General features: G+C 38.9%; 1 protein-coding gene across 3 annotated transcripts in view; it reads left to right on the forward strand.

The window, feature by feature from the left end:
* The window catches only part of DPYD (dihydropyrimidine dehydrogenase), a 331601-nt gene that overhangs the window by 299791 nt on the left and 6351 nt on the right, over window positions 1-25459 (forward strand). For 2 of the 3 annotated variants that reach the window (XM_090146313.1, XM_031614751.2), the window contains exon 21: window positions 20210-20353. In XM_090146313.1, coding sequence (XP_090002439.1) covers window positions 20210-20353 — 144 coding nt within the window. Of the gene's footprint in view, window positions 1-1760; window positions 1819-20209; window positions 20354-25459 lie in introns of those variants that run through there. The other variant, XM_090146314.1, reaches the window with a different exon arrangement.

Here is a 25459-nt window from a genome sequence, read left to right on the forward strand (position 1 = left end):
ATGGATATTTTGTTTAATCTGAAATCAGTTTCAAACCAAAATCTGTCCTCTTTCTCTGGAAACCCAGCAGAGAAAACAATGTGATTCATCTCGGTCATGCTGCCCTCATGTTTCTGTTTAGAGGTGAATATTATACAACATGATCATTTTAAAGATAGAAGTGGGCAGCAGGATAATGTGCTGACTAGAGTAGCGTAGTTTACCTATGTTTTCCCAGATAGAAGTTCTGCACCTCAAAATTTTCATTTCAAATTGTGGGTATTCGTTCTTTCCAAAATAAGATGGAATACGATACACATGAACTCTTCTCTTGGAGAACAGTCTCTTGGAAATCACAGAAAAGAATTCACAGTGTTTCAGTGCTTTTTCTCCCACGACAGCCATAGTGGCTGTTCCTGGCTCAGCCTGCATGGCCCTCCTGCCAGTTCCCACCCACCTCACCATGAAACCTGCTGTCCTGAAGCTGGTGGACCTCATGTCCTGGTCCTGACCACTGTGTGTAAAGCATAATTTAGAAAGAGAGGTAAAAATGTTATGTTGTAGTATTTCTCTGGGCTTAAGTTCTTGAGGAATTCTTGAAAGATAACATTTAGCATAGTGGTTTTCACTGGAACCAAGCTTCTAGTTGTGAAGGGAGCTTTGCCAAAGTTTGATTTTATTTTTGCTCCTGATAGCACATATACGTAAGGACAGTGAGACTCTAAGATGACTACTTAGATTTTTCATCTTACATGACAGCAATCAGAAACTTCAGATAAACACTGAAATCTACATTGCTTTGTCTCACTATAGGGGTATGCTCTTTTCCACAACTTTAAAAAAAAAAAAAAAAAAAGAGAGAGAGAGAGAGATAATATACATCCATTAATATATACAAAAATACAGCATGAAACCCAGAGTACCTGCACTGGATTTTCATGGGAGGATGCTTAAAATGAATTAGACTGTTTTCCAGGGAAAATTATGGCACACTGCTTGCGTATAAATTAACAACAACGAAAGAGGTAAATTAAAATTGTGACATCAATTTCATTTTTAGCTCTGTTTTGCATTTACATAGAAGGATTTATGACTGTGATTTACCTTCCACTGTGAGGTAAAAGAAAGTATAAAGTAGCAGCAGTTGTAATTATTTCCTAGAAAACTTTAGTGTGCAGCAAATGCTCAAAAGCATGAGTTACAGCAAGCCCACCAGACCCATCCTCCCTCTGTTTTCTAGGCTGGATTCCCAGCATTTTCTGGCACGTCACTTCAGCAGCAAGGTTCAGCACCTATTAAAGGGAAGATCCGCCATCTCAGATGAAGTGCTGACCTCCTCTATCACCTCCAGTTTTTCGGCATGTTTGTTTTTCCCCACCTCCCAGCACAAACTGGGATGGTGGTGGTGCGGCAGCCCTTGGTGGGCTGTCCCAGGACAGAACAGCAAGGCAGGTCTTGTTCTTTTCTGCAGCACCGTCAGTACCAAAGATCCTTTGCTTTTTACATGCTAGCTTAAAACTCAGGGTGAATGCTGTACTGCATGACTCCATTCATTCCATGTGCTTGCTGGATCTTCAGCAGTGCTCTTTTTCTAATACAGCTGTCCAAGGTGACTGAGGTGGTGTAAGGGCACGTCCTAAGCTGTGACACAAACTCCCACAGAATTTAAGAATCAATTAGTGTTTTTGCCTTTCATGCTGAGAGTAAAAGGCACATTTTCAACTTTGCCTTATCTCTGCAGGAGCGTATCTCTGCACTACTGCTTTCTTTTCTTTTTACAGGAAGGAAATTAGTAAAATCTTACCAAAACAAAACAGCCTGTCCGGTTCCCAAAGAATGGAAATGAGAAAGCAGGTGAGCCATGTAAGATAGGTGGAGTTCATTAGTTAGCAGACGCTATTGTAATGATGAAGGTGGAATAAAACTTTTGCAAGAGGAGACAACAGTATGAAGCAAGTGTCCATTTTATCTCATTTCTTTTGTCTTCTGAAACAGACATGAGAGGCAGGCTCAAAAAACCTAATTAAACACTGAAAAGAAATGAAAATTAGTTCCCAGTTCCACTGCCCAGGCGGATTCTGTGCACACTCAATTTGTATTATTTTCAGAGAAAAAGTAAGACATTAGACTAGAATTCTCAAAGTATTTCTTATTCTTGAAGAGACAGACCAGGTGGCAGGGCTACTCCTCCAATACTTCCATACTCCTGGTATTGCCATTAGAACCTGCCAAGTGTTTGGCATAGCTCAGATCTGTTTTGTTGTTATAAAAAGAATCAGTGAGAGCCCCCACCATAACTTATTTCTACAAGGGAAAATATACGAAGACTTTGAAGCCACTTTTTTCTAAGGAAAAAAGAAGCAAATTAGATTAGATAAACTGAGTTCCCATGGACAGAGGAACCTACACTACGTTTTTTAAGCTGTTTTTCACTTAGAGATCAAATTAAAATATTATTGCCTTTTGATCTATCTGTGCCAGTGTTAGAGTCACTGATACCTATGAGAATGTGCCTGAAAAAAAACTTAATGCTATCCTGATGATGCTTTGCTTCCAAATTAAGAGTACACTGGCATTATGCAGATTATGCAAGGAAACCCTGGTGGTGATTGAGAAATCATGTACCTCAAGGACACACCTGAAGCAGCAGCTTACTTTAGGACTGTATTGAAGATATATCTCAGACTTTGGCTTATGCTGAGATGTTGTTTATTTTATTGTTTGCTTGGTTGTTTTTTGTTTTTTGGTTTTTTGGGGTTTTTTTTTTTGAAACAAGAAAATGGCATTTATACTTCTCCCATTTTTGAAGATAAAAAATGTGTCCTTAAATATTAAAAACTGCAGTGATATCTGAAGTGTTAAATAATGCCACGTTAGGACTTACTTTTTATAGTTATAAATTAAGTCTTGTGAATTTGGTTCCAGGAAGTCCCTAATGACGAAGAATAACATTTATTGAAACTAGTTGGATGTTACAGTGTTTTACTTCAATCTGCCTGGGCACTGACATCAGAAGTGACTAGATTCCTATAAGCACCTAACTTCAGAAAGTAGGGAGATGACTGTACTTTCAAATTAAACGTGCCCAGGAATATTCCTGGGTACTGAGGCCAGCTGGCACCATGCAGCCTGTGCCAAAGATCAGAAGCTGTTAGTCTCCAAAGCAGGTTGGCTGCAGGCAGGCTGCCTGCTGGGAGCAGCTCCTGGAGCATGCCGACTTCCAAAGCCTCTCTAGGAATTGCTGGGGTGCTGATAGTGAGTGCAGGCCATGGTGCAGGCAAGAAAACGTTGTAACACTTTTTTAGGATAGATGACAGCACCCTTTTGCCCAGGAAACTCCCAGACTTGTTTACTACTGAGAATATAGACTGAGACTCACAACAGTATTAAAGCGAGAGAGAGGGAGAAAGGGAGAGAGCAGTGATTATGGCATTATGTGAGTGGGCACGAACAACGGACAGATGGACATAAAAATGAGCTATATTGGGAGTTTGTGAAAATTGCACTGGGAAAAAGAGCTCTCGCAGCCCGAGGCTCCAAAATCAAGAAAACCAGTGAGAATTTTTAGAAGCGTTCCAAAAATATCTGCTATCTGAAATAAAATAGAATTTAATGTAATGTAGTATATGTGTGACTAATTCACATATTTATGTATGATGTGACTAATCCAAGTATGGATAGTCTAGAAAAACTATAGCTCACTACCTTTCTAAATAGAATAAGACAGCTAACCCCTGAATTCATTGCATCCTAATGGATGAATTCGGTTTGTAAGTAAGAGTAGGACAAAGTTGCAGTAATTCAAATGAGAGTCCTCAGAAGCTATTTTTACATTAAGAAGTTGTGCAGACAAGTAGGAATGGAGTTGCGGAATGAAATGGGTGCTGCTATAGACTGATGTCCATACAATGTGTGTTTCAGAGGGGTTTTACTGTGTTTTAGCTCTAGTCTGGCCTCGTGAGCTAAATGCCCATTAGCAGCTTGAGCTCATTTTAGAAGTACTGCTGCTGCACACATTCAGGTTTCATTTAATCCAAAATAAAATCCAAGTTTGTGCTCTCTGAGACTGCTCTGCAGTGAGAACCAAAGCGCAGTATGTGGGGATAATCAGGACATTCCCTTCAGAAGTGTACACCTGATTTAAACTGAACCACTAATGTGGTGGCTCCTGGAGAGCTCATGCAGCAGCACCACAGCGATGCAGAGCTAATGTGTGCAATTAGTGAGCAAGCTGAGGCCAGCCAGCAGTGGAGCAGAGACATGAGCTGCTAACCACGCAGAAAAGAAAATGTTTGCTTAGACCAGGAAAGATTTGTGCAAGCATAAATGCATTAGCACAAAGCAGAGAAGGAAAGCCCATGCTTCTGTTGGTAGTGGTTTCGCATATGGAATTCTATGGACTAGCAAGAAAATTGTTTCACCAAAGCTTGCTCACAATAGCAAAATAAATAAAAATGTATCATAGAAAGAAAACAGACTCAGAAAATGTACTTCTGAATGTATCTGGCTTTGATGTACTACAAAACAGTAAAAAAAAAAACAAAACATTTTGGTGCTATTTGCACAAGCATGAACTTTAAACTGAGAGCAGCAGCACAAAAACAGGGAAGAGACTGAGCGTCAGTTGGCCAATTGAACATCTGTAAATGTTAGATAACAGAGATTGTGTGGGTCTTCTGTGAGAATCTACAACTGCAGAAAAACAAATACAGATCACCATTACACAATAGAACAATCAAAATAGCCATAGGACAGTGTAAATTACAAGAATGATACCAAAGAGAAGTGGACACATTACAAAATACCAGGAAATAATAATACACAAATACACTGCTTTTAAGTAAATCAAGAGAATGAATGAAGCATGTGGCCAAACTGGGGCAAGCAATTCATAAAAGTCACAAGCAAAAAGCCATGGGCAGTAAGCTGTAAGATACCTGAAGCAGTGTTTGCATGGTGTTTTAAAGGTCTAGAATGTCCTGCAGGCATAGAAGAGCTAGAAATGGATGCAGCCAGTAGAGCTCTAGCTTAATAGAACATCCTCTGTGCTTAGAGAGGGGAGTAAGTTAGGAAGACTCAAGTCTCATTGCTGAGCTTTTCCAAAGCTGCAGGTGACATGAGAGTCAAGCCAGCTGTAAAGAGAAGAACATATGCATATTCGTAAGCAATTCAAGCAAGGTATTATACAGACCTGCAGGTTACCACTCACAAAAGTACAAGTAGAGTCAGTTTCTGATGCAACACTGAAATATTTGCAAATGTATTATTAGATATAAGAATTAAAGGAAGTAACTACCTCAGAACCTTTTGAGCACCCTTTGGGGGCAATACAGGTGGAAGAAAAAGTAATCTGAGATCAAACCTGCTGTAAAAAATACCACCAATATAAGCAAGAAGAGTAAACAGGGCTTATTGAGATTGCTGCCATGGCTGTATAGATGCAGAAACAGAACAGCAAAAGCTGTAGCCGATCATGATTACAATCTCATCTATCTGCTTGAAATGACCAAGGCAATAAATCTAAAATGAAATAAAATGAGATGAAATTGCATTTGACTCCTGGAGCACTGGGATAACTGCTGACCTCCCAAAGGCTATTACCTAGCTCCTAAAAAGTAAAAACCATGCAGGATAGACCCGCACCTGAAAATGGATAAGTCAGTTTGAAGATTAGTAGGATTCATAAACCATCTCACTGAACTATTCCAAGCTTTCCAGATCCGTACAATCTCCTGAGGTGATTACTAAACAAAACCACGCTATGAATATAACCACTGTAATTCCCTGCAGTCTTCTCGCATATAACAGAGTTGTACAAAATATCCCACAGCGCAGCTTTGCAGCATGCAAATGCAGAGGCCATTTTATTGCAGGATGCAGGGTGCTGGAGGCACTGTTGTTTGAGGGAGGTTTGCATAGAAACAGTACTGTTGAACAAGAACATCAGATTTTCAAAATAATAGAAATAGAGAAAACAAGTAAATTCAGCATAAATATTATTTAAGCCAGGTATTTGTCAGTTTGAGGCAGGGGCTACAAAGAACCCTGCGTGAATGAAGCAAAGATTTAGCTCATGCCTATCGATCTTTCACATCATTGGCCATATTTGCAGGGGAAGTCCCATCAGCCTCCTGAAATACTGCAACCCCGCAGGTGAGTGAAGGTCCACAATACTGAATTCAGGCTATAGCACCTAGATCACTGAGCACAAATGCCATTGTGCATCTGCCACAGCTGTGCTGGGACAGAGTCCTCCATTCAAAAGCATGACTGTATACTGGGGAGCATCGAGCTGTGTATTACCCTTGCAGAAACATAGGCTTAACAGAAGGGAAAGGGCATAAAGACTCATTATGCTCTCAATAGACTGTGAGGAAAAGTAGGGCAATTGGCTTTCAAACAGCAAATCTCAGAACCTGACCTTTTGGTATCAGTCAGACTTCTGTGGCTTAACAGACATCTTGCAGCAATCCCTGCAGAAGGAGTGGCTCCCCACTACCTGAACTGCACTTTGAAACTGTGGAGCATAGGCTTTTTCTGGTTTGTTCATGCAAATAACCTGGAGATATAAATCTAGTTCACTTCTTATCTCTGCTATCACTATCATCACCTTGCAGCAAGCCAAATGGTAAAACTGAGTCAAGAACTGAAACTGACAAGTCTTTTCAAGAAACCAGCACAGAGCAAGACAAGACATCTCCAATGGAAAAATGGCACTCACAGTAGCCTGATGCTGTACTGATGTCAAGACATTTGTATACTTCAGTGTCTGTTTCCTTAAGAAGCATTACAGCTGGCAGTGGTGAAAGGAATAACAAAAAAAAAAAAAAAAAAAGGGAAATCCAGAGGCTAACAGCCACCAAGAAACAAGGATTCTGCTAATACCAAACCTTTCCCTGAAGATGGACTCGAGCACAAGCCGCCCACACTGAAGAAACCTTTTGATTTGTATAAAGTAGGAGTGGGTGAACATATTTTCTAGTGTCACCCCCTATGTCTGCGCACGATGAGCAGGAGGCAAAGGAAATGGATAAGGTAGCAGTTTCTTTACCAGGGCTTGGCAGCAGAATGGAACAAACTGATGAACAACCCATTGAAAATCTTTATAGCTGGCTTGTGAAACTTCACACTGCTCCAACAGCTGTGTGAGAGGCAGGCTGTGCAGAAAAATGCCCACCCACACTTTATGCTGCTAGCAAGTCACATTTGTTGCAGTATTGATGGTGACAGACTAATCCTCTAAACCAAGTTGCCAAGTAAATTGAGTTCTGTTTTTTTTTCTAGTAATAAGTACTAAGTTCTGTTTGTGATGTTTCCCAGGCTAAGGGTGGGGAGTGGTTATATTCATGGTTAATAATGCCATCTCAGCTGAATATAACTGAGGAATGTCACTACAGTGAGTTCTCTTAGTCCTGCATAAACACTTTTTTTGTGCAGGAAAATTTAGAGAACTCTGCTTCAAAATAAAAGGTTGAAAACAAATAATCCATCTGGAGAGAGATTAAAGGTTGGAGTGAGGTGCCCTCTCTCTCCCTCTTCTGGCATTTGAGCTCAAATATTTGTCTGAGTCTGCAGATAGCCTGAAATGGTGGCTGAGGAGCACAAGCTTCTCCATCAGGTCACATTGGAGCAAGCAATGCCTGAGGTGGCTGTGGTAGCACAGGAGATTTATGGGACAGGGGGGTGCTGCTACTGCGCAGCAGAGCCCCACCAGCCATCGTGTTGTCACCTACTCTAGGGAACCTACTTTAACAGGATCTCCAAAGCTCCCTTCCAACCCCTACAATTATGTGACTCCTGCTCTCTCTTCACAGGCTTCTCCCTCTCCCCTACCCCATCAGCAGGGGCTTCAGGTACTTCCCACAGCCAAAGAGTATGGGAAGGCCACCCATTTGGTTTGCTACCTTGCGCATCTTCCTGCCCACCCCACTCCTGGCACACCCCCAAAGATAGGAAGCAGCTTGTTCCTGCTGTGCTGTGTGGTTCATCAAAGCGGTCTTCACAAAATGAAAGATGTTTGAAAGCAAACTTATTGCTCATGCAAGGTCATTCACTGCATCTTCTCTGGAGGCAGGAAATGTTTCTATCCTGCTGGAGGAGAAGCAACAAATCTCCCACGTGGCGATCGCACCTGCCTTCTAAGCCTGAGACTAAAGCTCTCCTAGGAGCTTTATCCATCAGAATACGCAACACCTCTATAAAATACAGAGGGAAAAATGTGGGCACACAGAAGACCCAGATTATCTATAATAATATAAATTATGTCATCTGTGACCTTTATGGCAGCAGCCTTGTTGTAGGCAGCATTAATGTACAGAAGCTGCACTAAGAAAATTTTGTTTCCCTTTCTGTTTTTTTGTAGGACTAGCTATAGATGATAGTTTTGAGCTGTAGATTGGATCATTATAAATATCTGGCATAACTGTAGCAAGATAGATTATGTCAAGAATATAAAGAATATTTTTTTTAGAATTTAAAAGAGGATGTGATGTTAAAATACTCTTTTCGAGTACAGAAGCTCTGTGGGGTTTGCATGATCTCTCATCCACAAAGAGGTATGTTACTGGGAACTATCTGGGTGCAGAACAGCTGAAGGCATGACTTTTTCAAACAGCATGGAAGATGGGGATTTTGTTTTACCTTTCATTGGGCGCCTGTAACTCATGTGATGATGTCAGGTGGAACTGCGTGTGTCCAAGAGGAGTGGACTATGGTCAGACAGTGGGACGTGGTCCTTCTTCCTCCAGGAATTAACCCCAGATAACTCCCCACGTGCTTTGAGTTCAGCCACGTGCAAAAGCTTTTAGGATCAGGATAGGAGTTTCTTTGTGAATATAAGTTACATCATTTGCTGTGCAGCACTGATTCTCTTAAGCTGCCGGAAAAAAAAAGAAAAAAAAAGAAGAAGAAAAGAAAAAGCCCGATGAATGCAAGATTTTATGTAAAGAAGAGGGTTCTATATATCAGTTGTATACATGTAAGGATCACATGACTAGTGAAAAAGTGGATGGCATGTTGAAGCAATATATGACTGTGGTTATATTTTAATAGTAGAGTGAAAACTGAATGTGTATACTTCCAAGCCTAACTGTGCATACAAATGAGCAAAGTCTTGTAGTAACAAGACGCTCAGAACTCATTTTAAGGCTATTATAGTAATTTAAAACAAGTTGGTTTTTAAAAATACAGTGATATATGCCTGTTATATGCATGTCTAATGATTTGCAGATTAGATTTTTAAAACAAATTCTCCCTCAAATTGTCTTGAGTGAAAATCTAATCAAGTTAGCATTTTAGAATATATGACTATTGTAATGTCATTTTCTGAATATAATTATACTTTTGATATCACACGTTAGCTGTTATAAGGCAGATAACCATGCAAGAGAAGCACTACAGGAGACTTGGAAGTTTGATTCTATGAGTACTTTTCTCTTTGTGTAACTTAGGTTTTTTATATAGCATCAATTTGGTACTTACACACTGGCATCTCCTCACTGCTTAATGTTGATACATAAAACATTTATCCCTGTTTAATGAACTTTTATAACACTTTATAACACATTATTGGTATTTTATTCTGGCAGCAAGTTAGATACAATATTACTTATAAATAGTTCACCAATTATTTATTTGCAGATCTTTTTTAAAGTTTAAATAACTTCATATGGTCAAAATCGTTTATCCTAAGATTATTTTGGTGGACCATTCCAATTTTACAATCTGGATATATTCGGGTTTTTTTGTATTATTATTTTTAATATCACACGGAAGCTGTTGGAAGGCGTCATTCAAGCCAGAACACCCAAACTCCTCACAAGAGCACATTCAATGTTTTCTCTAGTTGATTCAGGTAGACTATCTAAGTGTGGAAGCATTTAATATTAATGTGAAAACCATTTGTATTATGACTCTAAGAATGAAATATAGTGAGCTTAGATTATCGAGGTGATGATAAAAACCACTGTATTGTTGGGTGAAGGTTTTAAAAAGATAGTGGTGGTCATCTTGGTCTTAACTTCAAGAGTTCACCAGAGCTCATTTATCTGAACTGAATACTTTACATTTAAATTAGGATTTTGCGAGGTAAAGATGGAAGGATTACTGTGTGAGAAATGAATGAGGGAAAGCATTGTAATCTGTGCAGAAGGAGGATAAGTGCTGTAGCATCTCTGACAAGAGATGGATTACAATGAAGCTGAAGTGGTAGAAGAAATTATTAGTAATGGGTTGTATTTAATTAATTTATTACTACAATAATATATGAGTAGTTTTGTGATGTGTAATTTACCAGAGAAAAGTGGTAAATATATTGAAATGATGCTCTGCTTACAATAGGCAAGCTGATAATAAATCTGGAGCTTCCATTTAAAATAAAGAAAGAAACAAATCCTCAGTGGTTCCAGCAATGGAAAACGTGGGTGCTCCTACCTCTTTTGCAAGTTTAGCTGTGCTAGCAGGAAGTATTTAACAAGTAAACTTGTAACTAAAACACACTCAACAATGGTGAAAATGCACTTCTCTTTATGCCCAGTGACAACAGTGGTTATTTTAGTGAATAGACTCAGAGCTTCACAGAATGGCTTTCAAAATCTAGGGTTCTTCCAGAGGCTGGAAGAGGTAGTGCTGGTCACCCACTCTGCCTGGTCTCCCATTCCCCTGACAGCACATATTTCATAGGCATGACTCATTAAACGGTATGTTTTTCTACAAACATCCCTGGTGCAAACATAGACTTCCACTGTGTAAGCCCTGCAGAGTGTATTTGCACTCGGGCTGTGCGGTAGCATCAGGTTACTCAAGGAACATTTTAACAGGTTACATGGGTTGCACAGGCACTTTGGATACAGTTTCACAGTTCTAGAAACAGGGCTAGGCTGATTCTGGTACCCAACACAACCAGAATTAGCCAAGTCTGCTAAATACAGCTCCACTCGCTTGGCTGGGTCAGCAGCATCTCAGATGGACAGGCCAGTTGGTAGCCACCAACGCAGCTGTACAAGCAAGGATATTCATGCCTTCTCACAGCTGCAAGGAAAGACTTCTTTTTTTCCTTGTAATAGTCTGGCTAGACTTCTAAAGCTTCTTTGAAAGGACGGAGAAAATGGACAGCCATTAAGTACTGCTGGAGCTCAGTCTCCTCAGTAAATTTACTACCAGGAGAGGATGGTCAAACCCAAAGAAACAGGTGATTTTGTGGTTGTTCTGAAAAGCTCAATTACCAGCAGCTATAAGTGCCTAGCAGTGGCATTTTTTCAGGTGATCAGGTAATTTACAACCTTGATATGGGAAGCACATAAGCTGAAAATACAGATATAAACACTATTGTATATACATACACATGAAAATTTGAATGCTGGATTGATGTATTTTTATTTCTCTACCAGTAGAAGTACAAAATGTTATTTCCAAGTTTTTCCAGTGCTAAGGCAGCTGATACAGATCCACATTTCCTAAATGCATTTGAATAGTTGTATTTTCTCAGCTGTCAGATATTTGCTAATAGCCATTCTGCTGACATCTTTGTTACTCTGCTTCTTAGCTGACAGAATTTCATCTGCATAAATGGGTGGAAAGTCCTTTCTTCACATGTCCAACAAACTGGAGACAAAGTGCCTGCCAATGTTTTAATTTCTTTTGCATGTACTGGTTAGAGAGTGAGAAGAATGCTTTCACTCCACAGTGTCATGAATATGTTAATGTATGGAAATCACAGAAAGCAGGTACTTAAGTTAAGCACATACTGTACTACAGGAATCCCTGATGAATTCAAGGCTCTTCTGTTTAGAGAAGATGTTGTTGTCTGTTAAGTGACAGACTGCCAGATGTTCATGAAGTAGCACAGTAATGTGTATCGGTATCTTTTCTTCAACCCAGAAGGTAGCATTTTCCTTATCATCTATGTCATCCTGGCTTTTGATTGTAAATGTCTAAGCTTGCTTCAAATATTAACTCCTTTTTGTTTTATTGATGAATATTTCATGACAGAAAGACCTCAATACATTTGTGGAATGTAAGTTTTTGCTGCGCTATAGTAAGCCCATAATCCTAAAATCTTTTCTTTCACTCAATATAAGCTTCTAAAAACCAGGTGTTTGAGGTAGAACATGAAGAATAATTCATTGGCAATACTGAGCTTGTAGAGAAAACTTTGGCAGTGGTAGAGATATGATGAAAGAAGAAATAATTGTTATTTTCAATAATGGTTTTATCAGTATGCTCAAGCATGGTATCACGTATCTCCTGGTGAGGTGACAGCAGTATGTTTTCCTAGAACACACATTAACGTTGCGCTTAGCTTCGGAATAACCACAGGGCTGGGGGTTAGCTCACTCACTTTAAATAATCATGGCTCAAAGAGTGGACAGAAGAGTTGAGTAACCAAATGTGGTGGTACACACACAGACTATGTGCAGTAATTACAGATTACTGAGACAACACTGTTTACAAAGTAAATAAAAGTTCCAAGAAAAAGAACCAACATAACTGAAAGGCAGAGAGAGATTTGTGGGTTTTTTTGTTTTTTTTTTCCTGCAGAAATATTCTGTTCTGCCTTTTATTTTGCAGGCTGTTCTGCATCACTAAATTAAAGGCAGTGATGCCAATAATGACTCAGCTCTGACTGAGCACAGAGCAGTGAGAATGCTTTGATACAAGGGCCAAATTTTCTGCTGGCCTGAGATACTCTGTCAGCTGGAGACTGACAGAGAGACTGTGTCCTGTCCTCCCTACAACACACTGCCTGCCTGTGTGCCATGGGGAGGCCCCTGGTGGGATTCCCAGTGGAGCTTGCAAGTGTGGCCAGTATGCCACATTGCCAGTGTGCCAGTATGTATGTGGGCTTGACGTGAAGTCTGCATGCATATGGATGACTCCTGCATGGCATAGCTGAAGTCTGTGCAGTGCTCAGGAAAGCCCCATCCATTAGAACTGTCAGGCCAACACAGAACAGCATATAAGAGAATTTAGCTTTGACTGTCTAAAAAAGAACATCTAAAGGAATAAGAATCAAAAGCTTCATTTTCTGCTTTACTGTACATTGTTAGTTTTCATTAGTTGAACAGTTTATGTGATTAGTGGGAAAAGCTTGTGCAAAACGTTTTCCCCATATATCCATTAATACAAATACAGGTTATTCACATATGCTGGGACAGAATTCAGCTTTTAGCTTTATTATTTATCTTTCCAGAAGAAGCTCAAGGTACTTGAAATTGTGACAAGATTTTGTTGTTGTTATTATTGCTGTTGTTTGGTACTGGGACTTTGTGTTTCCTAACTCTCTGGAAATGTTAGAGCTAAGTTTTGCTGTATTGTCAGAGAGCAAGAAGGCAGATCTCACACCAGGAAACTTCAGCAAAGGTATTTGTAGAGCTGCAAGAGGCTGGAGGCAGACCACTGGAAGGGGAATTGTTATGCAGTATAAGGTAGAGTCAGGGCACACGTATGTCGCAGCATGTAATAATGATTCTAGATTTATGCAGACATTTTGAGCATATTTGACTTTGGAAAAAACAAATTTGAAGGATTCAGAAAAAACCTGAATAATCATTAAAAGTGAAACTGCTTTCTCTGAAAACCTATATAGATCAAATATAGAAAGTTTTCCATATGAACAAATGGAGGTCACACCTTACTAAAACCTTTGTACTGAGGACTTATAAAATGACCCATACAAACCTGATTTAAATTCTCATAGCTTCTGGGTGAGGGCAGCTGCCTACCTTGCTTAAATGTTAATGTTTCCCTGATCTGATTGCCTTTCTGTACCATGCTCCCTGTTTCAGGGATCCTGCTTCACCTATTACCCCCTTCAAAGCTATTCATTCTTGTCTGCAGTTTTCATAATACTCACTGTGTCTGAGGCAGTCCTTGACTGAGAAACCTCCCAGGAGTTTTCCATCTTAGCTTTTACCCACTCAGCTGCTTATTTCCCTGGTTTTTCAAGGCCAGGGAGATGTACACCTGTCAACCCCAGCTTCATTATCCACCCATTTGCATAACTACAGAGTATGTGGGCCTTTGTTTGTTGCATCACTATTGCAATGAGCATAGAGTATCTCAGTACATCAGTTTGAACTTTTAGCAACTTGGCTTGTCAGACAGTATTCAGTCTTCATTCTTTTTCTCATCTAGTTTTCCTATATGCGAGCAGAAACATCTATACTTGAAAAACGCAAAGTATGTTATATAAGACAATTTGGCTTCCATTCTACTTGCAGATTTATGAGAGATATCACAGCATCACTTAAAATTGTTTACAAATTAGAAGTGCACAAGGGGAATTTAGAGAATGAATGCATACACCTCTTCATACCTCAGACGTACCTCATACATTCAACATGAGCATAATGCTATAATGGGATGGAAAGTACCATAATAGCAGGGTGGCAAAGTCTTCGGATACAGCAAATGAGAATGAGCCCAAATTCAGCAGCTGTGGACACAGAAATGAAGGAAAAGAGCTACTTACCTTCAGAAGGCCTTGGTACAGAGGGATCTCCAGCAAGATTCCCTTGCCTCCACTGCCAATTCTTAAATGTGGTCTGGGAAAGGATGGATCCTGACTCCACTCCTTCCAGTCACTCACCTGAGCTCCCTTGGGTTGGCCCTGCCTTCCACCAAGTGCTCAATCACTGCTTCAGGCTGTGACTGCATTTCTGCTACAACGAGAAATTCTTTAACCTTGAGGGAAATAGTATTTTTAAATCCTGTTGCCTCATGGCTAAAAGATACCGTTGTCCCAAATCCCCATGTGACAGTGATCGTGAGATTTGCTTCTATAAGTTCTTTATTTACCTTGTGATCACTTCTCCCTGAAAATCCCTTTCATGAAAATTACTAATTTCCAGTGTCCTTTTCAGTGCCTCATCTCATTAGCATGTATGAGCAGGAACTGCTGAAGTACTGTAGGAGACTGTTGCTCACTGTTGGTTTAGGATGGTGAATCCCTATGCTAGCCGAAATCTGGGCTCTCTAGTAGCAGGTATCATCCAGCCCTTAGCAGGAGACATCTCCTTAGTAAAGAAATGATGACTACAGCATGGGGACATAGCTGGACTTATCCAGAATAAGGAGAATATCAATTTTAAAGTTAGATATAAAAACTTGGTTATCTGAAGCATATTGCACTGTTCACTAGCCTGTTCCACCTCCAATTCAGTTACACTTCTTGCTGGTGCACTCATAAAAATTACAGCTATCTGAAGTGAAAGATACTCTCTAGTTTTTACCATTAGGAAACAAGCACTTTTTTTAGTTCATAATATGCTCAATTACCTTTAGATTGATCCATGAATAAATTATAATCAAAACAGACTTATTCACCTTAAAGCTCTCCTGGCTTAAGGTTTCATTGTTGATTCATTATGTTGTCAGTTCTCTATTGGCAGAGTAATGCTTTTTTATATCTGGATAGAGACAGTTTTAGTGGAAGATACTGTTATCTCTAAATGAGTAGGATTTAGCTTTTCTGGTGAGAACAAATTCATCAATGATGAATCCCTGGAGAAACTATTGAAACAAAAATCACAATGTTGCTGAAGATTTATACAGTTCATTAGTTAAAAGGCAGCTTTTGGAAGTCTTTAGCAGGGAGGGTTGGATTTTTTCTTTCTTTCTGTAAAATATTTCAGCATAATATTTCAAGCTTTCAGATTTGTGATAATGCAGTTATAAACAATGAAACAAAACCACTTAATATATTTATTTTGGCTCCATTATTAATGTTATCCTCTCCAATAGAAACACATTAAATTATGGCTATATAGAGACAGATGGATACGAATAATGCAGCTATAGACACCATTGATACAGATATATAAGCAGACAAGAATTATCTAATTACTCTGCTTGTTGCAATCTTCTAAACACTTGCTGTGATCCACATATTCACATTGGTTTTTTCTAGGCAGATGTTGATGTCACAAAGATACCAGTGTACAAAGAATTTAGTGATGTGGAGATATGTGGAAAATAAATAAATTTCAAGACATAGAGCAGAAAGAATTAAAAAACAAGCAGGGATTTAAAACCACCGGCATTTTACTTGTGTTTTCACTGGGAGCTGTGCCATTAAATCCCCCATGTGCTTTGGAAGATATCCCCTACAATGATTAGAGGTGATTTTATTTTAAAGTTTCTTAAATATCTAGATCTTTAGTAGTTGTTTCAATGTCTTCACTTCTGCTTTATCCGGTAACTCACTTTGTTAAAATACTGCTTCCCATTTCATGTGGTCTTTGTCTCAAAACTGCTTGAAACTACAGGTCTGAATAAGAAGTCTCATCATCCTTCTCTATATCTGTGCATTACTCATAAGGCAAACCTTCAATAAGTCCTTCCCAAGCTCCTGAGGCTACATTTTCATGTATTATTTATTGTTATAGGAAATATTACTGCTTTTCAGTGTTGTTTGATGAGATCTGCCTTGGCTGCTTGTGAACCACTAGACTCTAAGCACAAAATAACCAGATCATTTGTATGGGTGCACAGTCATCTTCTGTTAAAACAGTAGAAGCTCAATGTGCATGTCCAAGATTGGACGAGGATCTAGATGTTCCATTAATTATTTTACATTTTACATTCCATTTAATCAATTTCTTGATGGAAATAGAGCAGTGCACAGCAAAAACTCAGGTTGGATGTTAGCATTCTAAATAAAGCATCACTTCACTTTGTTTGAAAAGACACAGTTTTTATATAGTTTAATTCAACATGCGTGTCATTCCAAAACATCTGAAGTAATATGGTTATGGTACTGATGGTGTTGAATGCTTTTCAAAATGTCTGTGGTATGTAGATTGCTCCAAAAGTAATGCCTCCTCCATATTTCCATGGAAACTACAGCAGTTACAAAGACCACAAAGATAACAATATCTAGAACAAATTATCAGCTACAAAATGCTATTTTTCAGCATAGTCACCACCATTAGCTGTACACTTTCATCACCAATGAACAAGAGCCTGCATGCAATGCTCATAAAAATCTACAGAGGTGACCCACTGTTTCATTATTGCTATGACAGCATCATTGCTAGGAAAATATTGCCCATACAGTCCATCTTTCATCGCCTAGAAAAGAAAGAACCCAGATTATACGATGTGTATGGTGGACAGTCCAGCCAAGATTGGCAATGTGCTCCATGGTTTGGCCCTGACATTATAATATTGCAAGAGAAAGGTTGCCTTCTTCTCTGGTCTGACCCTGGAAGTTTGAGATTTCAGCATAGTCAGTGTTGCAATATAGCAGTCAGAGACGATGATTTGTCTAGATTCTAGGAAATACAAAAGGATCACACCTTTATGATATTCCAACTTTGCCACTATTATTTCCAAGGTACTGAAGCCAATATTCAGCTCGGTACACAATTCCCTGGTCATAATCCACTGATTCACACAGTTGAGCTGATGGAGACGCTCTTCATCTCGTGATGTGAAAGCTTTGCAAGGTCATCCAGTACATGGGGTGTCTTTCACATTGCACTGACTACTGCTGAAATGCACTACCCACCATCTCACTTTGCTCACATCCTCTCCTTGGTTTCCATAAACATTATGCAAGCGTCAATGAATGTCAATGGACAGGAAGGAATCCAGTGACACACCTTTGCTTCACATGCACTTGACAGGTGCCATTCTGCCAGGCTGCCCCTCTGCTGCCATCTGTCACACAGCAGCAAACTGAAATGGAATATTGATGGGAATATTCAACCTCAATTGTCATACCACCAACATCCACCTCGGATATTGTGGGTCAACATAATCAAATAGGAGGCATTACTTTCAGAGCAACCCTTGTGCATTCCAACTGTGTCAGATATAAAAATCTGCTTCTTAGAAAAAGAATTAATTTCCTCTGTCTATATAACAAAATGGATTGTTTTTCTGCACTTATCCTCAAATCACCTATTTTATTTCAATAAGCTCAACATTTGTGTCTGTAGAAAGTAAGAGATTGCGTATACATTAAGAGAATAGAAAAATAAAGGCTTTATTCTACAGAGATTTGGCTATACTTCCCAACGTTGATTTTCAATCAGTCATGCCATGAACAACTGTCTTTTATTCTTTACTACTTTAGTGAAAATTTCAGCAAAATTAGCTTTGCTACCCTATTCTGCAGTTCAGTTCCTGGCTAGGCAGGAAAGAGTCCAAATATGCTTTGTCATCAGGTTTGCTTCCTTCTCAAGTCCAGAGTTGCCAGCATCAGCACATATAACACGGAGACAAAATAGTGGCACAGTTACTGCTTGTTTGTCACCAAAATATGTCTCTAATTGATGCAGCCTAGTAGGTATACACGAATGTTCTCTATCAGTTTGTATTTTTTTAGATTTCTTTTAAAAGTCTTAGGTTCTTTTTAAAGGTTTTTATAAAGAATCCAATCTTTGTGTGTGTGCTTTAAAGATTGTTGTTTAGACTGAAATTAGACAAATTTTTACTTCTACTCATTTTCCTTATAAAAATAACTCTTTCTATGTACTTAGTTCCTTTGGTATGTAAGGCCACTATGTTACTGCTGTTTGCAGTAATATTTAAAAGCCTAATTTAAGCTATCCCAGACCTTTTATTTCCAAGAATATGAATCACAAATATATGGCAACTGCACAAAAAAGAAGGATTTGCTGATATCTTTAAGGGAACCTTTGAACATGACATATAGGAACAAAGTTCCCATTGAACAGATGAAAAAAGTGCTTTGTATCATTGGGCAAATTCAGATAATTACAGCTAGATTTTGGACAGGTGGTGTCTGGGATCTGCAGCATCACCTCACTTCTGGTCTTGCATTTACCTAGGTTGAGAGACTGTCCCAGCATACGGCATTCCCAGCCTGCAGCAGGTCTCCTTTGGAGATCACCATGAGACTGCAAGTTCTGGCCTGAAGATAAAAATCTGTTGCAGCCAGAGACCAAGTCTGGGAAGCAGGGAAACATTTCATGGACCTCACTTTTGGTCTTTGTGCCAAAAACCTACCAGCCAGGAAAGCTCTTATTTGTCATAACATGAGGCCTGAGGTCCCGTGGTTGGATATCCTGACTGACAGCTCATTGAGGAATTTTTCTCTCATGGAGCAGTGTATCCTCTTCTGGATTTACTTCATTTAAAAAAATAATAATTTCTAAATTTTTAAATAATTCTGTTTTTAAAATTCACATTGAAATTCCCTCTTTAAAAATTGATAACCACAGCAGTACTGTAACTTGTTTGATATGCTCTTTGAGGTTGTATTATTAGTGTGAATTAATGCTAGCAACTACTGAGGCTATGTATCCCCTGTTACTACCTGCTAGTTTCTGCAGTACTGCAGTAGCTTCTGAACAGGCCTTAGTCAGATGGATAAAATACTTTTTGCAGTCTGAAGAACTAGTTTCAGGGCAGGAAGGGCACAATCTGTTGCATCAAGCAAAAATCCATATTTTCTACCATTATTTATTCACCTGAATCAAATCTGTGACTGTGGCCTGCTAGATTTCTTCGTATATCTGCTGTGCCAAGAAAGGGACTTTTTCTTTCAGGAATGTGGGAGTTTGGCAGGTTTATGAAATCTGAACAAGCACTTCCATGTTCCTGGGTGACACGTGAGTTTTGCAATTTAGTGAAATTTTCCTCTAGGATTTGCTTGATTGGGCTCAAGGATTAAATGTCACAGAGAAGACTACAAGTGTTTCATGGAGATAAATGATGAGATTAGAATGTGTTTCTGTTTATTTGTTGAGCCTTACTTTGGTTAGCCTGTTTGTGAGCCTTACTTTGACAGGGCAAGACAAACCTGTGCTATCAGAACCTGAAATACAGGTTTGTATGCTTTTAAAATACACAGGTATCTCTAAATAGCTTTGTGTCTCAAATACAGCTAGAGCCCTTCTAAGTAAACTGATAATCTTGTGATACCTTCCCACTTTCTATAGAAATGAAGTTATACACTTGAATTATTTAACATGGTACATTTTTATATATAAGCAAGTATGCAGTAGGGAAATGGAAGTCTGTTGGATGCTGACATGCAATTCAGCTATTTTTCTGCTGCACCATATTAATATTTTAATTTTCAATATTGATTTTCAAGTCAGATCCTGAAGTTCATGGTTGATTTTTATTCACTTCTCACTCTGATACAGTCCCACCGATTTTTATCTCAATCTCCTGAGTAAGAAGCAAGTCACACTCAACACTCATTTTATTATGCCTTCTTATTGAGTATATTAATGTTTCCTGATTTTTTTTTCAGAAACTACCCAGTTTTGGGCCTTACCTGGAACAACGCAAAAAAATTATAGCTGAGAACAAGATGAAACTGAAGGAACAAGGCATAGCTGCTGTGCTTCCTGAAAAAAAGCATTTCATTCCAAAGAAGCCTATTCCGGCAATCAAGGTAAAAAACAAAAAAAAAAAAGTATGTTTATATGTAAGATGTGATCAGCCATCAGGCAGTTGACATGCGTAGTCATTTCTAGCAGTTTGAGTTAGTTATTACTGCTTTTAAGCTTGTTAGAGGGCATCAAAGACAACTATTTATGCAGACTTTCTAGCTTTTAACCAAAATCGATGGGAAATGATTTGTGATGTACACGTATAGGTATTTTCCTAACGTCATTTTTCAAAATCAAGATATTCAGGCAGTGGAAAAGTAATTGTAGAATACTCTGAATGCCTTGAAGAATGAAATTGGATTGTTAAAAATTTCTCTTAATTTGAACACGACGGTATAAGTTCCATTTTGCGTGATATCTCTTGATTATTTGTGATGTATTAAACAATTCCATCTCTCATGTAGAATCAGTGGAAAAGGTTGATGTTTGATACACATGAGAGCTGAGTCCTAGGTTTTCAAACTGAACTTTTAATGCTGGAAGATGTTTGTCTAAGGAACTGATCCACCCTCTGCAGTGAGTAAATGTCAAGATGAAAATAAAACCTGTGCCCCCATCTACTGCATTAGTCCATACATTGGAACTTTTCCCTTCCTTTAAATAGCCAATAAAATTAAATGTCATCAACTAATCATTCTAGGTACTCTCTTTAAAACCTACTTAAACATCATGTTTAAACAGAAAAAAAAAAAAAAAAAAAATCAGGCAAAAATAATTAAATACAAAAGGAAGACTTTTATCAGCAATCTCCCTTAGGCTCTCTTATGAAGCCATGTGGAAATATCTGCTGAACTTATTAACAGTCTTTAACAGATATGGAAGAATATCAGATTCACAGATAGATCTGTGATCAGTCTTATATGAATTCCTGCAAAAAGTAAGGCCAAACATAACATACAACACAGGCAGTGGCTCAAATTATGCAGTTCCCAAGGAAATTTTGCAACATTTGCTGCCATGCGCAGCCTTCCAAGCTAGCTGATAGAACTGAAAAAAAAAAAAGCTAAGGAGAATTTTTGTGCCATCTTGTTTAATTTCAATTATTTGCCATTGCTGTAGACCTCACTTCACTTTTGGACAGATCATTTTGGATGAGTCCTGCTACTGAAAATCTCTCCCCTTCTTTTGTGCAGAGGTTCCCTTCTTTATGTATATGAAAAGTCTCGAAGAACAACAATGTACTTTTTTTTTCCCTGCACTATGACGAACATTTTCAAAGCCTATCTGACCTCAGAGGTTTTATGGTTCTATTCTCTTTGCAGGAAAGTATTGATGTAGGAGAAAAGAGAAAGAAGAAACAACAGCCAATAACTGCATTTTCAATGAGATAGTGTGCTTCTGAAAACAGCAGAAAATGAGGAGAAAAAAAAAACAACAACCGATACTGTCCAAAAGCAAATAAACTGAATGATGGAAAAATTTTAGCAAGAGGGAAAAACAGACATAAAGACTTGAAAAAAACATAAATAATAAGTTGAGGTCAATAATTTATCATGCCCAGTTCCAACTACAAAAGCAAAAAAGAGCCAAGCACTCAGAGACAGGTTAAAAAGAAGAATAGAGGCCTTACTGCAGGGAAGAGGAAAATGAATTCCCCAAAACAAAAACTTTTGTTCATAAAGGCACTGTATAATTTTGTATGTGATGGCTTTGAGGAGCTTCTCAGCCAAACAAATCAGGTTAGCCTCTTTTTCACACCTTCAGTTAAATTAAACAAGACTGAAAAAGACTTTAGCAATTAGAAGGCAGCTGATTCGAGACAATCTTTCAGCCTTAGCATCTTAGAAGGGTATGCTTTAATCATAATGAGAAAAACAGCAATGAGTGATATCCACTAAGAAATAACAGAATACCTGGATTTTGCTTGATGTTAGGGAGCTTGTCACTCTACAAAAGGATGCGTTGATAACGTTTATTATTAAATGACCCATCCATAACACGTTGTGGAAAAAATCTGCCAGGAAGATTGAGAATATTCATTACAGAAGCTGAGTGAAGCTTACTGAAAAAAGGTGACTTATCTGATACCCTTCCCTGATCAGGGATTCTCTGCAGAGAGGCAGATGAGCTCAGAGTTGAGTGATTTATCTGTAGCTGTCCTAGAAGTATTCACATTTAGAATTACAAATCCCAAACTGTCTCCAAGCAGTTCCGTCTTGGCTGACCCTCTGGACAGCAAGGAGAATACATTCTGTTAGTTCAGCCTGGCGTATCAGGGGAGTGGGAATGGTCAGCTCTAATAACTAATCCCAGCCCAACCACAGCCGTGTGGAGCAGTGATATGACCAAAACCTAAGAGTCAGCTGCCCATGGAACAGCCACAACCCTTGGTTTGGCTGGCTGCATTTTTGAAAGGGTGCTGCAGATTTTCTTATGCTTGCCCAGAACTCCCTCATCTGTCTGATCTGCTGTTGGGTTGGTGATATGTAAATTCCAACATTTGTTTAAAGTCCTCATGCTGCCAAAATGTCTTTTTTATAGACTTAAAAACCCTCTGTGATTATCCAAAATTTAATTTAATTTTTGGATAGCTTTCCCCATGGCTTTTCCCTTTATTTTCTCTATTTTTCAGTATTAATCAAAACTGCATACTTTGACACTCAGCAGTTTTTCTGTACTTCATATGGTGGATATTTGCCTCCGATCTTTTATTTTCTGTTGCACTTCTGCACAGGTCCCACATACGTGTTTGCCATCCTCAGGTTACCACCTTCTTTCTTTAATCTTTATTCCTTATTCTTCTTTTAATCCTTATTCCTTATGTAATTTCGATGGTTTATTTCTCAATAATCTAGTTTCTTGTGCTTGAGAGCCAATACTGTAACGTTTGGTCACCATTTATCTATTTATTCCTTTTATGCTTGACAGTCCTGTCCTTGGGACAGACCGGCGCTCACAACCAGCGGGTCTTTTCTTCTACTAATCTAAAGATTTCCCTGCTTTCCTTACCTGCTGTTGCCGTCAGCTTTGAGTGATCATTTCTCCTGAACGTGGTGGGACATGCTAAGAGTTTTGTGCTGAAGCAAAATGTGCGATATGAGGACGAGCACATGTGCACCCCTTGAACCTGCTCTATGAGACGCTCACAGTGCCTGCATTATGTGGTGTCCTTCTAAATGGAGACTAGAGTAGGACTGTGATGTTTGGCGTCTCCAGAGCACGCGGTCTTTTTCAGTGGAGTCTGCATGAATCCGGGAGAGCTATGCCTAAACTGTGAATTGTATTTACAAATATAGGTTTACTAATATGATGGCTAATGAAACGCTAATCTCAATTAAATGTTTGATACACGAACATTAGAAATACGGCTGTAGTAATAAAAGTAGCATTGTAAAAATAATATCCTACAGAACAGATCTGCTCCTTGTGTATACTCAAAACCACATCTGCTTAGCTTAGTGACAAAATGAATTTTTTCTGTACTCATTAGTAACATAAAACTAATGGATTCTGCTCTGATTCTCTCCATAGCAACTGAATTCCCTGCCAGTTCCATTTACAGGACTAAATTCCTCTCCCATTTCATTCGGTACAGTTTTGTTGAGAAGAGTGGGACAGCACAGCAGTAACCAAATGAGAGCTCTAGGTCCCAGTGATTGCAAAGGTGTAACTTAGGGCTAAATTCAACTTCCAGATTTTTTCTCATTTTTTTGTTAATTGCTGCTGGTAATGTACAAGCCAGAAGCGCACAGCTTGACGTTCAAAACCTGGCTTCTGTTTGCAGGTCTGGCATTTGGCACCAAAAAAAAAAAACATTATACTGTAAACACTGCAAATTTGATCTGGAGGCCATTGAGATATACCAAGTGTGGAATCCCATAGTGCCATTTTAGACAGACTCTTATTGGAGTGAAACTGCATTTTTAAACTGTGAAAGCTGATTGTTTCTTGCTGCACTGTTTATTTTGTTCCAAACATTTATGATTCAATGGGAGCAAGAAACTCAGAGATAGCTCGAGATGCTGTGAAAGAGTGCACCTGCAGAACATCTTTTAAGTACCAGTGTTATTTTAGTCAATAAAGTCTTCAAACTTTGCAAATGGATAAAGATGTGCTTTCTCCTTGAGAGAAGGAAGTGCATAAAAGACACAGCATCCAGAAGCATAAATGAGAAGTAAATCACTGACACAGTCATTTGAAATCACTTTTTCAAGCCTCCAAAATGTCAGCACCCTCCCTGTTTGGGTTTCTCTGTCCCCAAAAGAGTATTTTGTGAGCTTTGAGAAGTGAGACTTGCTTACAAATTCAGAAATCACCATGTCATATGCATTGTTTTTGCTATTCCCTTTGTAAGTTTATAGCTGGAAAAATCTGTTTTGATCATGTTCTGCTTAGTAACCATTTCCTGAGCTTACCTAATGGTATCCTAAATCTTGGACTGTTTCCACCCTTTCCCCCAGATGCTTCTCTGGAAGGCCATTAACCACCTCACTCCTTTCCTGCTGAAAAGAAACCTTTTCTAATTTCCAGCTTTGAATTTTTTCATGTCTGGCTTATAATCATGCGTTCTTGTGCCAACATTGTCGCTTATCTTGAATAGCTCTTTTCCTTCCCTGATGTATATATAAAGTGACATCATATCCCTGCTCTGCCTTCATCTTCCTAGGCTAAACATCTTGTTAGGCGCTTTTTGTCTTCTCTTGTAAGCAAGGCCCCACACCCCCTGATTATATGACCAGCCCTTCTCTGCAACCTGCCAGAGCTTTGGCTTTTGTAACATCCAAACTGTATTTAATGTATACAAATGTGAATCCAGCAACTCCCTGAGAAAACTGTTAATTACCTATGCTGTTTAAATGTCTGCCTTTGCTAGATTAAAAAGCCCTTCGCTATCAATAATCTCCCTGTGTAGACCCTTTTAAAATGTGAGCAGGCAATGGAAAGCTTCTTCTCTGTATGTTGCACAGGTTTTATATCACTGCTTCAGATTCTAAAAGACAGAAGCACAGTCCCATACTTGTAGACAACAAATGTATTTGTGGCACGCTGTGCAGTGTTTGGGAACTGTATACACAGGAGAGAGGCTTATAGGATACTTAGCATTGCTGAGGGCAGTAGATCACAAAGAAACCTCTAACAGGTATGGTACAGACAAGCCTACATGAGAC

The sequence above is a fragment of the Phasianus colchicus genome, chromosome 9 (genome assembly GCF_987193195.1).
Source record: "Phasianus colchicus chromosome 9, bPhaCol1.hap1.1, whole genome shotgun sequence".
Taxonomy (NCBI): Eukaryota; Metazoa; Chordata; class Aves; order Galliformes; family Phasianidae; genus Phasianus; species Phasianus colchicus.